The sequence below is a fragment of the Sinocyclocheilus anshuiensis genome, unplaced genomic scaffold (assembly GCF_001515605.1).
Source record: "Sinocyclocheilus anshuiensis isolate Anshui unplaced genomic scaffold, SAMN03320099.WGS_v1.1 scaffold782, whole genome shotgun sequence".
NCBI lineage: Eukaryota > Metazoa > Chordata > Actinopteri > Cypriniformes > Cyprinidae > Sinocyclocheilus > Sinocyclocheilus anshuiensis.
Window position 1 is genome coordinate 524,072 of NW_015546111.1, and position 14,479 is coordinate 538,550.

General features: G+C 36.7%; 1 protein-coding gene across 5 annotated transcripts; it reads left to right on the top strand.

Moving 5' to 3' along the window:
• The first annotated feature begins 1,222 nt into the window (after positions 1-1,222).
• Positions 1,223-14,109, top strand: LOC107700718 (polycomb protein SCMH1-like). Of its 5 annotated transcripts, none has more exons than XM_016502483.1 (16): positions 1,223-1,319; positions 2,719-2,765; positions 4,617-4,694; positions 4,963-5,033; positions 5,147-5,381; positions 5,755-5,843; positions 6,043-6,289; positions 8,315-8,559; positions 9,461-9,631; positions 9,734-9,860; positions 9,961-10,161; positions 10,594-10,761; positions 10,873-11,004; positions 11,110-11,250; positions 11,697-11,839; positions 12,986-14,109. In XM_016502483.1, the coding sequence occupies exons 2-16, from the start codon at positions 2,741-2,743 to the stop codon at positions 13,106-13,108; spliced, it is 2,196 nt and encodes a 731-aa protein (XP_016357969.1). In that variant the 5' UTR covers positions 1,223-1,319; positions 2,719-2,740; the 3' UTR covers positions 13,109-14,109. The 5 variants fall into 5 exon arrangements, with proteins under 5 accessions (XP_016357969.1, XP_016357966.1, XP_016357965.1 ...); XM_016502480.1 differs by having other exon boundaries at positions 4,614-4,694; positions 12,986-14,108; XM_016502479.1 differs by lacking the exon at positions 1,223-1,319 and adding an exon at positions 2,051-2,120 and having other exon boundaries at positions 4,614-4,694.
• The last annotated feature ends 370 nt before the right edge of the window (positions 14,110-14,479 follow it).

Genomic DNA, 14,479 nt, shown 5'->3' on the forward strand with positions numbered 1-14,479 from the left:
TTGCAACTTTACAGATCTTCTTTATGCACCAAGAGCTTGTAACACTCCAAAGAGAAAGGAAAAATTGAAATCGCATCATATGACCCCTTTAAGTAATAAAGCAAGTAATAAAGTAAGTAGCTTTTCATTTTTAGCTTCATGTCTCATATTTCATATCACACTTTTGTCTCCTTGGTAGCCAAATAATTTTTGGTAAAAAAATAATAATAAAGAAATTAAATTCTGGTAGAGGCAACAATGTTTGTTGTGGTGTCTAAATTCTATTATTTTCATTTTATTTTTTTTAAATAATTGTTTGCTCCACTCTTTATTTAGATCATAGTTTTAAAGATGTAATGATTATTGTTTTTATAACTGATTTTCATATTTTAAAATTAAACACCTTGATCTGGGAAAAAAAAAGTAAAATAGCCTAAAATAAATATAAAATTAATATTTTAATGTGACCTTCAAAACAAAGGAAAATATTCGAAATCCCACATTCTCCATTTACACATAAACCAAAATTGTGATTAAAAAAAATGAAAATATCTGTTTTTTTTATCTCATGCCAAAGATTATTTTGATTACAATGCACTCTGTTTCACACATGTATATTAACAGACTAAATTAAATAAATATATAATTAAATATTAAATAAATAATAGAAAGTTGCAATAAAAAACAGAAGTGCAATGAATGAAATGTAAGCATAAATAAATGAATAAGGATGTGAAATGACACGTGAAATACAAGTAAACCTTAAAATGGAAAACTTTATGGAAAACAAACTGAAATACACACCTTGAAAATAAAGAAAATCAATACATAATTCAACTGCATGGAATGTTGCAATCAACATAAGCATAATAAAAGTGTACAAAATATAAAAGTTTTTTTATGTAAAATGAAAAGTGACCTGACATACATGATATAGGCCACACGTCACTGTACTTTTTTATTTATTGCAACATTACATGACGTATTTAATAATTTTATGATACATTATATTTATTGAATGTATTCTGCAAGTCACTGGCCAGGATTTTTGCATGTTTTTTTTTAGTTATTGTTAAGCCGTTCAGATAAATAAAAGAAACGAAACAACTCTCGAAAAATTGTTTATTCCAAACATTGTGGCGAACAAACTTACACACTATAGAACATAACTAGCAGTAGCCTTCTTGGCCCATTTGATAGAAGTCTAATCGTCCCGTGCAGTCGCGTGCAGCCCCTCCCCTCTCCTCACACAAACACAAGACTACACGCGCACTAAAACATGGCGGATAAACACTAACCCCTCACACTTGAACAATCACACAAAAACCTTTCTCCGCAAGGTAAACAGTCCCCTTCCTTCCGTCCGTAATAATTTCCTAGGAAATATTACATCACTTTATAACTTTAGTTTTGTTAAATGTAGAGGAAAAAAAAAACACAAAAAGTGACTCAGTGAGTTGCTAGAGGTTAGCCTTTAGCTAATGCTTGTTGTATAAGCATTGGAGGTGAAGTGGTGTCTTATAATAACAGAGACCCAAAGACGTATATGTTACTGTCTGTTTCTTATGATCAAGGTCAGTATATCATAAAGAAACAGGACGTTGTGAAATGCGATACAAAACATGGCATGATGCTACGTAGCATAGCAGCATTTTTGTTGTGGGTTTGAGATAGAGTGGTGTTTTCTATGCTGTGTTCTTAAAAGTTGAATGTTTTATATCGATAAATGCACTTAAATCATTCCTGGAGAGTTTGACGTGATTTTAAATGTACAAAAGTATAAATAATACGCTTTTGTTCGAGTTTTCGAGTCGGAAGACTGTGGCGTCCCAGTGAAATGAGGCTGTAGTGGTGTTTGGCTTGTAAATGAATCTTTTAAGTGAATGAATTGTCCATTTCCATGTATCGACTCAGATTACCGTCCTTTTTCAGGCGCGTAGCTGCTTTCCTGCCCTTTCGTAGTACGAATGAATCTTTGATGATGAACTGATTCAAAAGAATCGAGGCACCGGGATGAATCAAATCCCCGCCACTACTGCGCTGTCATTTATGGAGAGGGAGGGACTGTGTTTGGCGCTCAAAGGCGCTCTGCTTTTGAACAGAGAACTGGAAAACTGGGAGACAGGGAGCCATCTTTTGAGGTATCTGTACCCATACAGTTAGTTTTCTTTAATTTATTCTGCATTTAGTCATAAAAGAGGGCTTTGTGGAAACAGAAATTATCAGATGCTCGCGAGAAGAATAACTTGTATTCAAATGTTGTTGACTGCTGGAAAACGGTGCGCGTGGTTTAACGGGATGTTTGCGTTTGTATTATTATTTTCTTACAATTATTTTGTCATGTTCTTCAGTTAAACAGGGTAATATGACTAACAGCAGCCAATTCATGTCGCTTCACATTGACCTTTTGAGTCATTGCTGCTTGTTAAGCGTCTGACCCAACGACCCTTTGGGTCATTCCAGACAGGAAAATGCTAAAGTATTCCATTTGTGTAAGAAAAATGACCTTCTGGCCAGCTGTGTTATCGATGTTCATGATAATTTCCTTTGGGGAATATAGCTGGCAGGGGTTCGTGGTTAACGGTTCAGCATGTAAAGAATGAGAGACCCGTGACAGCTGAGCAGTAACGGACAACGATTCACTGCCTGAGAGACAGACAGGCCAGATCGAACCATCTAAAACAGACCCTGATGTAAGAAACCGGTTTAAAGTCTCAGTTTTGTGTTTGTCTTTTGCAGAGAGGTTGGAATAAGCTGGATCATGAAGAAACCTGTACCACAGAAAGGTGAGACTCTTATTTGTTCAGTATGTTAATATATATTTAACGTTACTTTACTTAAATGTTAAGGGTTCTTTAAACAAATGTAAATAATAATAAACGTATAATGTCACATTATGTTACTATGATTATGTTAGATTGGCACAAATACACACAGATACATTTTTAATAAAATTAAAAGTCTATAATTTTTATAATCTTCCTAAAAAAAGATCGTTTTCATGGTTCTTGACCATGTATTCTAATAAATATGGTTGCACCATTTTTATAAGAATAATAAACCAACTTTTATTAACTTTATACTAGTGAAATTTTCAATTCTCTGTGCAAATTACCACAGTAAAATATACTAGCCTAAGCAATAGACAAATTACAAGCAATAGCAATGAATACAATACAACAAAGATACAAATAAAATAAACTGATTTTTCTTCAGGTAGGTCTAAATAGTATTCAGGGAAGAAATACTTGAGAAATTGAGTAATCACATGCACAGATTTTACTGTATAAATTAAGTTACAAAATGTATCCAATCAAAAGTAGAGAGAGAGTTTTTTCGTTTTCTTTTGTTATTTAATTAACATTAAGCACACAGACAGTTGCAGGTATATTAGGCTGACATAATGCACTCATCTAATATATTGACACACATCTGATTTTCTCCTGACTGTTCACTTGAGGCATAACCGACTGTTTATGAGGATACTCACCAAGACAAGCATTTTGACAGAATTTTGATAATGAACGTTATCAGGGGATGCATTCTGACTTATGATTAGACTTGTGCCGGTATTCGGTAATGCGATATATCACGGTAATGAATATGCACGATATTGTTATCGTGGGCACTTCTAAATACCGTGAATAATTATATATTACAAATTATTCCGAATTTTGAATGCTTTTTGAAGAATACTTTTCCCATCAACTGGTCAAAATGCACAACACCGCTGTATGCTGCGTGAAAGACGCATGCGCACTCTGACTAAATAAGTGCGGACGAGAAGCACATGGCGGAACATGTGAGAGACACTCTGGATGAAAGCGCACTTTCACTCTCTGACAGCAGATGGCGCTAAACTGCAGAAATAATAATTAATTTAAATGCAGCCCGGAAACCCTGTAAACAAAGCAGCTGCACTACTTTCTGTGTATGAAAGGTGTTTAAATGATTTAAACAGTTATTCAGATTTGTGTATTTGCTATGATGTTCATCACAGAGCCAAATACTTAAATATTTAGACTTAATAGTAACTGTGTTATTTAATGAGCTAACATGAACTAAGACTTGCATTTTTTTAAACAAAGATTATAACTTCTGTAGCAAATGTAGATATTGCTCATTATACAATACAATACAAGTTTATTTGTATAGCACATTTAAAAACAACTAGTGTTGACCAAAGTGCTTTACAAGGCTAAAAGAAACAGACAATAATGACACAAAGCATTTAAGCACTAGAGAAACAATAAAAGAAGGATTCATTGTGAATGTTAATGCATTAACTAAGGTTAACTAATGAGGTCTTATTGTAAATTGATACCTATTGGTCTTTATAGTTCTTTTGCACTTTAATCTGTGTAAAACTATTAACTTTATAAATTTTTCTGTATTGCTTTATTGCATTTAAATGTTCAGTTATTTTTGTTATAAGAAAAAAGTTATTAAACCTGTTATACTGTATTATGACAGCACTTTTTTAAAACTAAATGTCAACATCGTGATAATACCGTATACCGTGATAAAAGCATTAGCAATTAATCGCAACATGAAAATTTGATACCGGCATATCCCTACTTATGATTCAGGTTTAATAACAAATGTAGTGATATTGAAGTGTTTTTCCATTCCAGTAGCTATTGAGTGGAAAGATGGCAAACGGATCAAGCATGCTCGCAGTGGTCGCCCCTCTCGTGTCCCATCACAGTACGAAGGTATCAAACTCACTACACTTAAAAAGCTACTTTGAGTCAGATACCTCGACAGGGACACCTTCAGCATTATACTAATGTGTACATCTGAAAGTAGTCAGGGAAGAGTTAGTTATCTCCTAGACGTTTCAGTAGTCATTTTTGATTATTATTCAGGTTTAGATTATATCTCATTGTTAACCATCATGTTGTTAGACAGGCTTGCTAATTCTCGATGAAGACAGAATCCTAAGAGGCGTTTAATGCTGACATGTTTACCTTTATTTTTAAGGACATTTTAGTTGGGAGAAGTACCTAAAAGAGACAGGAGCAGTTGCTGCTCTTCCTCACTGCTTCAGACAGGTAAGTCTTTCCATGCACACATGCAAATGAGGAACACGTCATCACTCTGAACCATTTATAAACGTCTACCTGATTCCACTTCCACGTTAAGAAAAAAAGATCCTTATTCTCAGAGCACGACCCCTCCGGTGAATGAGTTTAAGGCTGGCATGAAGCTGGAAGCTCAGGATCCTAGAAACACTACATCCACCTGCATCGCTACTGTGGTGGGCCTGACGGGCTCCCGCCTCCGCCTGCGACTGGATGGTAGCGACAACAAGAATGATTTCTGGCGCCTGGTGGACTCCTCAGAAATCCAGCCTATTGGGAATTGCGAGAAGAACGGAGGCATGCTGCAGCCACCACTAGGTGAGAAAGACAACACATTACTCAGCTCTGTTGTAAATTAGACCATTAGTTTGTCTTGTATTTTTTTATTTATTTTTTGCATTCCAGATCTTTGAATTTCACAATTCAAAAATGTTATTCTATTCACAATGAAACATATTTTTTAGCTTTTACCTCAATAGCTTGTGTGCATATAGTGTCTTCATGACATGATCTTCTGAATTTAGCTATAGCACATTACTTTACAAGGTTTTAAAAAAAAATAATTTTTTTTTAGTCAAAACACTGTCTCATCTTTCAACACAGGTAATCAGCAACTTCCTTGCCATTATAAAAATGTGCTTTGATAAAATGGAGTGATAGTTGACTGTGAATGTTCTGTGTTCTTTTCTAGGGTTTCGTCTGAACGCATCATCATGGCCCATGTTCTTATTAAAAACACTCAACGGAGCAGAAATGGCCCCAGCCCGAATCTTTCACAAGGTATCTATCACAAACAGCAATAAACAAACACACACGATAGTTTAAAGGTCAAGTTCAACATTTTTGTTCAAGGATTATTTTAGCATGTTCTGGTCATTTGACACTAGAATAAGCAAAGTGTATAAGTTTTCCTTTCATCTCTTTACTTTTTGTCTGATATGTTTCACTTACTTTTCCCTTCATCTCTTTGGCCCTTCAGCAAGAACCACCTGCTCCGGAGCAAAACAGTTTTCAGGTGGGGATGAAGCTGGAGGCAGTGGACAGGAAGAATCCTCACTTCATCTGTCCTGCCACAGTGGGCGCGCTTCGGGGTGTGGAAGTTCTGGTCACCTTCGATGGCTGGCGGGGCGCTTTTGATTACTACTGCCGCTATGATTCCAGAGACATCTTCCCAGTCGGCTGGTGTGCACTTACTGGAGACAACCTGCAGCCGCCAGGCACTAAAGGTGCGGATTACTCAGTATGAATTCAGATTTTCTCATTCTGGCAAGTTTACATTGGCATTCATGCACAGGAAAGGATGGAGGTAAGATTGACAAGAACAGAAGACATGAAATAAAGAGGCCAATGCTAAATACACTACTGTTCAAATGTTTGGGTTCAATAAGTTCATGAAAGTATGCCGAGCAAAATGTATCACACAAAAATACAGCACAACTGTTTTCAAAATTGCTAATAATAAATAATAATTTTGAGCAGTGAATCAGCATATTAGAATGATTTCTGAAGGATCATGTGACACTTGCTGCTGATGCTGCTGCTGAAAATTCAGCTTTGCCATCACAGGAATAAATAAAAATTTTCAGTAGGTTTAATAGAAAACAGGTTTTTGTTACCATTATATTTTATAAAATTACTGTTTTTACTGTTTGATCAAATAAATGCAGCCTTGGGGAAAAAAATAAAATAAAAATCATACCCCAAACTTTTGAGAGTTGTACCAATTATTGTATGATAAATGAGAGGGGTGTTATTAAGCTGAATCTGTGACCATGGAACAGGACTTTATGCAATTTGCATTTTTTAAAATTTCATGAAGTTTGTTATACATTTATTATACATTATTTATGTACAATACATGTATGTTCATAGTGGCTTTTTTTATACCAAAGCAACTTGTGAGTATCTATCGAAACTTAAATTAGCCAGGTAAATTTAATTCAGTGGGAAATAGAAGATGTTACTTTAACATTGCAAATGTGACAGCACAGAAGTAGAGAAAGAAGAGACAAAAATAGTCTGGGTAGAGAAATGGAAAATAGAGAGGTGATAACACAAATAAACAGGAGTTTTTAAAGGTATAATTCACACAAAAACGTTTAGAATGACATGAAGGTGAGTAAATGATGACTGAATTTTCATTTTTGTGTGAACTATTCCTTTAAACAATAAAGGCATTTGATCAGAGAGAACATGGGAGTTTTGGTTTACAAGGGGTTGGCATCCACCCAGCTGGCACGACTGCAAACCCTGTGCCCAATAGTAGGCCTCGCATTAAAGAGCTGGTGTGACTGTGTGGGATGAGAGAAGAGGGTTAAAGAGACAAAGCAAGACCATCGCGTTTGGCAGAGGAAGACAAATCTTGTCAGGCCTCTAAACACACACTAAACTTCACAGCTAGTCGGGGTAAGTGAGTTTTTATGGTGTTTTATTTGTGAGTGTCTTTATATGTGAGGGAAACTGGGAAAATGGATAAACGTATCAGTCTGGGAAAGAGTCGAAAAAACGCCGCCATGTTTGTGCATGAAAGACTTTCAAGGTTAACAGTACTAGAAAGACGGTCGCTGTGTCACTATTTGCAGACTTTAAGGCTTTAGAGAGCAAATCGAAACTAGGGCAGGAAGGAAGTGAATTGACAGAATAAGATGCCACAAATGAACATGCACTGCAAGATCAAGAGCAGGCCCTTGTTCAGTGAGGTCGTACAGTCTTCATTTCTCTGAGTTGGATGAGTACAAACAGCAATCCTGGCCTCACTAACAGGTCTGTAAAGCTCTGAAATGTGTTTGTTTGTGATTGCTGTCTTTAGCTTGAATTTGGTCATTTAAGTCTTCTGGTGTTTTTGACTTATTCTAGTTTTTTTGTTGACATGGAATTTTGATAAATATTCAGTGCAGTTAAAGTTTACAAACTTTTCATTTACTCTATTTTTTTTTGTTCTTAAGAATCTCAAATTCAGATTTGTGGATCAATCTCTTAATCTCTCTGTCTTTCATTCTTTCTCTTCCCTTCCTCTTTTCTTGTGCACTCTCTTTCACATTTTCTTTTCATCTCTGTATCACTTCAGAGGCCAGTAGCACCAAAAATGTATAACACAACTCATTTCTTTGTTAAGATGGCTCAAAGAAAAATGGGTCAACTCGGCACACAAAGCCTGCCTTTCTCATCTTCTGCTTCTAAGTTTGTTGCCGCACACGTTGTGGCATATTGCCCTATTTAAGCTGTATTTTCTTTCCCTAATTTTTTTGCAGTTGGGTTACCAAAGACGCTAGGTGCACTTAGTGCCCTACCAGAGGGTGGCATAGAGGTGACAGGCATGCCACCTACGCCAGGCAGACCCCCACCCCAGAAGAAACGTAAGCCTGGCCGCAAAAAAAACAAACTATCTGGGCCCTGGGGTCAGAAAGGAACACATGTTTCCCAGACAAGCCAATCTGGAAAGGAGCTGGAATCTATTAATATCTCGAAGAAACGAGGCCCTAAACCAGGAAGCAAGGTATAAATGCATTTAGAGTCATCACAATAAAGTTTCAGCAGTCAATAGCATGGGCGCCATTAGGGTCTTCATTTTTCTGAGAAATCCTTGTCGCACAAGGGAGATAAAATATACCGACCTGAGGAACATGCTATTCTATACATTGTATTTGATCATCTCAATCATTAAAATTATTTTAAAACATGAAGGCTGACAGATTTGCTCAGAAATCATTTTCTAGCTAGGTTGCATCAGGGATGTCCTATTGTGCCGTTCCTAGGGATTTGATACTTGGGTTTCCGTCATGCAAAGTAAGGGGCTGTTCAAACAAAACAGGTTTTTGCATTTCACGGCACTGCTTTGCTTTAGGTTTTTTTTTGTTTTTTTTTTTGTTTTAAGTAAACGCGCTATACGGATGCATTTGACCGTTGCGCTCGCAAATTAATCACACATGACATGCATTCTAAAAACCCACCATTGAAGTTGAAAGAACTTTTGTAAAAAATATTTTTTCTTTAGACCTTTTGAGGTTTTATCATTCCACTACACAGCATCTCACGTTTTTAAATGCATAAACACATTCTGGTGCTTTAAAAAATTAAAACATAAATCAACATCGTATAAGCTAGCTGTGGTTATATCCACCAGTAACAGCACGCTGGGTAAATAATATAATGTTTGATGTAAGTTTAGGAGGCCAAAGTTTGTTAAATGTGCTTTGCATGAATGAGATGTAGAGGAAATGGGTACACGGTAACCTATCCATTTCGTTTTCATCTGTTTTGCTGGGTTAATGATAAGGTGAATGTTATCTTGTAAAAATATGTTTAAGGTAAATCAAATTTTAATGTATGGAATTGCTACCAAAATACTTAACGGGAGTTTGAATGTGTCATATATTTATATTTATGTCGTCTTCTAGCTAAGCTGGGCCAAGAGGACAGCGTGGCTTGAAGGAACAATTGGAGGTCCTGGTAGACCTATCAGCAAACCCAGAAGCAAACTGCCAGCCAGTTGGTCCCAGAAAGTGCAGCAGAACCCAACAGATCCCATCAAGATCCCAAAAAAGAGAGGCCCTAAACCTGGAAGCAAGGTGCGACTCTTCAGCAGACTAATGTTAGAAACTAATATTAGAAATCAAAGTGATAACTATAAGGCGCCATTATTTATACAGACCATGTTTATTTTTATACAGAGAAAACCCCGATTGGGACCCAACCCTATGCCCACCTCGCCAAGCAGTAGCACTCCAGAGCCAGACACCAGCTCAGTTCCGCTGGACAATGCCACCATTCCCAGTGCTGCCCTACAGGCCCCTACAGGTACTATAAGTGTCTCAGATCTTTTCCCAAATAAATATTTCAGTCCTTGTCATGTAGTATATTTGCTAACATCTTCCCTGCAATTATTTGTGTGTCTCAGTATGTGTGTATCTGAATAAGTATGGGAAAGTGGGTCCCCATCTGGATGCACGCTGTATCCAGTCACTGCCAGATCACTTTGGGCCGGGCCGAGCTTCCTCTGTGCTGCAGCAGTGTGTTCAGGCCTGTGTTGACTGTGCACATAACCAGAGCTCAGTCTTTTCCTGCCTCAAACCAGGCCATGGAGGAGAGCTCATATCTGGTCAGAATGCACAGACCCACACAAAGCTAATACAAATTTACTGAGAGCCTCAAATGCGTCTTGACTTCTTAGTGCTGCACAATTTGGGGGAAATATCTAATTGCAATAATAATAATAATGTTATTATTACAAATGAAAAATTAAAAAAAAAACAAGAAACTTCCCTATTGTAATATTTAACTGTAAAAAAACCTATTTAAGATAAAATAATTTTATTCTACAGTACTAATATTCATGGGTTTGTATGGCATACACAGTGTCGTGCTTCAGTCTGAAACACACAGCACATATATATTTTTTAATTCAGTCACAGCCTTTGTCATTTAAGCCATATTGCAAATTCAGTTTCATTTCAATTAATCTTGCAGACCTTAGTTTAGTAAACATAGACTAACAGTGACCACTGATCTAATGGCCATTTGACTTTTACAGCCTACTTTGAGCAGCAGCACCACACTCTAACACTGCCGGCAGTGAACAGTGTGACATATGTGCTGCGCTTCCTGGAGAAACTCTGTCACAACCTGCACTGTGACCCATTGTTCGGCAGTCAGCCCGTCCCTGTGGGAGGAGTTCACTATGACAGCCGGACATACACAGGTCAGCGCTCATGCTTACAAATACACCTGCTGTCGCTCATTACTATATTTTGTGCATTCTTTGATTTTACCGTTGTATAGATATTAAAAGAGAGCCTTGTGTGTGCTGTAGAGAGGAGAACATTTTCAGAAAGTCTGAGTTCTGGACCTGGTCAGGGGACTAAGAGATTCCTCCAACATGACGCCTACAACAGCAACTCTGCACCGCACAAAATAGCTAAAAACCACCATCTCTCCTCAGAAGGTATTTCACACTGTTCCACTCCTAAAACAGCATTTAATTAGTGAACTCTAATGTCTTTTGGCTCTCTGTTAAATGGGGTGTTTTTGTATCATTGTGTTTGATCAGAGCCCTTCCTGATGGAGAATGGAGTTGGCAGCTCGGAGGTGTTGGAGAAAACACACTTGTCCCCTGGACATGGCTTAGCAATGCGTTCCCTTTCTCAAAGTAGCAACTCATCAGGGAAACTGCATCGTCTGGGCTCAACAGGTACGCAAACTAGCCCATCGTTGAGGATCATTTGCACACAACGTCAAGTCCAAAAAAACAACAGTGAAAATCTTGGATTTTAAATCTAATTTAAACTTGAAAAATTGTAGGATTATTTCTAGGTTACTAATCAAACCTAAGCAGATTTGTGACATTGACTCCTTTGTACAAAAGGTTACACGTTCTGGATATTTTACACAGACTTGTAGATACATACAGCTTGAATGCTGCTGTTCAGTCATTTTTCAATTTCACCCAAAATTGCTATGCTGTTAATATAATTTGTAATGAACAAATTATTTGCAATAAAAGATGTAAAATAGAACATTTTTCATTTGCGGTTTTAGACTTTTGGACCCCACTGTAAAACCTGAACACAATTATATGAACAACTTATGAACCTCAAAAACCTTTTTTCACTGATATGTCTTATGATTGCTGTTCAGGTTCAGAGCGTTTTCTGAGCTCGAGAGAAAGCCCACGACCCAGTGGACAAGACCCCAACCTGTGGACGGTGGAGGACGTTATGCAGTTCATCAGAGACATCGACCCTCAACTCGGACCCCACGCAGACCTCTTCCGCAAACATGTAAGTGAGGAATACAAAGTCTCTCTTTTATGCTGTAATTGCTATAGAGCCCTAATGAGATTAGTAAACTTAAAAAAGCGATAATTTCATTTAATTAAAATGAGTGCAGCATGTTCAAAGTTAATTTTGCACATTCTGCAGGATTGTGTTTTCAGAAAATTTAGCAGTCAGTAAATACAGTGCATTTATGCCAAGCAGTTGCTTATGAAATACTGCTAATGAATTATCATTGTTTACTTTATGCTTTTTATTTTGTAATTTGTTGCATGCTTGTTTATAATCAAAAGTCCCACATCATGCATATTTTTTTCTGGTTATTGGTATTTTGGTTTCATAAAAACCTATTGTGCCTTGCATTTTGGGCCGCCCCGTCACAGGAAGGAAAGGCTAAGAACATTAACACACTCATTATATAGATTTTATAGATTATCAGCATTATAATCTGTTAATTGTCTTTCTTTAAACACATTATTGTATGAGGTGAGTGAAATCCATTATCAGTTGACCTCTAATAATATTAATTATAACATGGCTTGAGTATTTTATTGTTTTGCTGATAAGCAGTATTAAGTCCTAGTTGATGTGTGCCCCAGTCTGTTTAACTAAGTAAATTAATCAGAGATACATTATTTATTCTGAGATTATTCTGTGTTCTTTAGGAACATATGGTATTAATTTTATGCAAGTCTAAAAAAAACTGTCGATACCCTGGAATAGAGAAAGAGATATTGAATTATTGTGATACCGAATTATTTATTATTGTCTCTTGTGCTTAGTTTGATTCATAAGAGCCCTTCACATTCTAGGATGCCCTTTTTAGACAGCTGGAGACTTGAGCTTGGAGCACACTGCAATTTTTTACATTTATTTTACCATGTAAGACTTTTAGGGACCGTAAAAGATTGAATCTGTTGAAGGGAAGCAGTCTTGTGTTGTTTAATGTACAATGCTTATCGATGGTCTATTCATTAATTTAAAGATGAAACTTAGCCTCTAACGAAGTTCCAACAGTGTCACGAGAAAACATTTTGGGGCATATAGATTTTGTGTCCAGTATCCTTTTACACATGAAAGATGTTCTGTCTTATTGTTTGTGCAATAAAATGCTAAACATTGTCTTGTTTGCATAATACTCTTCTGTTGCAGGAAATTGACGGCAAAGCTCTTCTCCTGCTCCGCAGTGAGGTCATGATGAAATACATGGGGCTGAAGTTGGGTCCTGCCCTTAAACTCACCTTTCACATTGACAGACTGAAACAGGGCCGTTGACCTCTATGGCACTTGAATGGGTTTCAACCTTTACCCCTTCCAAGCACATTTCAAGATGCATGGCATGCTGGGATCTTTGTGTCCCCCAGTACTGTAGCAGATGTCGGCAAGCTTTCAAGCTCCGCCCATCTCTTTTACCTTCCTTTTGTTCAATAGTCCGTTTCTCCAGGTTTTAATGCATTCTGTTATTAATTATAGCACTGTTACGATCTGTTTTTATGACTGATATCCTTGCGGTTGTTCTCATATTACACTTACGGTTGTCTTAGTACCGTATCAGAACATTTCACATGTTCGGACTTGACTGAAGCAGTGAAGTGGACCGTATAAAGGCCGTTTTTAGGCCTTGATTTTTATGACATACATTTAATTCTATAATTTTTCTCCCTACATCAATAAGGGTGTTTTGTATGGCTTTTTTATACAAGACTGATTTTCTTCAATTAACTCCAGATAAGCACTAGATCTCCCCCATCATGCCAGGAATCACTCCTGACCGATAACTCAGAGACCATTACTCATCCTCCATACTTTATACACACAACGCGTTTAGGAATTAAGATGCGGTCACACCAGACTTATTGCATGCAAAATTACTTGAGAACAAATATGGCCAACAGGATATGATGTCACTCTCTATACCATCTGTTTGAATCTATTGTAACTGACAAATAACAATGCATTCAAAATGTTATATTTACTGCAACACTGCAGACAATACAGTGTTAACATTTTTATTCTTTTTTTTTTGTATTGCATTTGGCCAAAAGATCAATTTGTGACATTTAGATCCTCTGTTTGTCAAATGTCTTGTCATACCAATTAGCAGTTCAAAACAAAGCACATGACTTTTTAGTTAACTTGCATTCATGTTTTCAGATGCATATGACAGGAAGTCTAGTATGACCGCACCTACTGCTACGTACTGCTATTATACACTCTGCCTGTATTTTATATCGTGTTGATGTTTACACTGTCTTTGTTGTTTGTACGTTTTATACAAATATTGTAGAGTGCATACGCTGACAGCGTTATACTCTTAAGCTTCAATTAAAAAATATGGAGCTTTTCTTCTTCTGTTGTTGTTGTTTTTTTCATCTGTCTTTGCCTCAGATCTTAGTTTAATGATGTCCGGTTCATTTCTATGGATTGCATAGCCTAATTTATTTTATTGCAAAAATGACTTTATTAGAAACTTAAACTTAGATTTATTGCTATAAAGTAAAATCACAGAAATTAGGATTTTAAACTAATTAGATCTCAAATTTTGCTATCAAGGCTTTACATTTTCTGAATTTTAAACACCTTTGTTTGCTTATACCTTTATTTGTTTAACATTTAAACTTTCAGCTGATTTCTACTGTATTTATG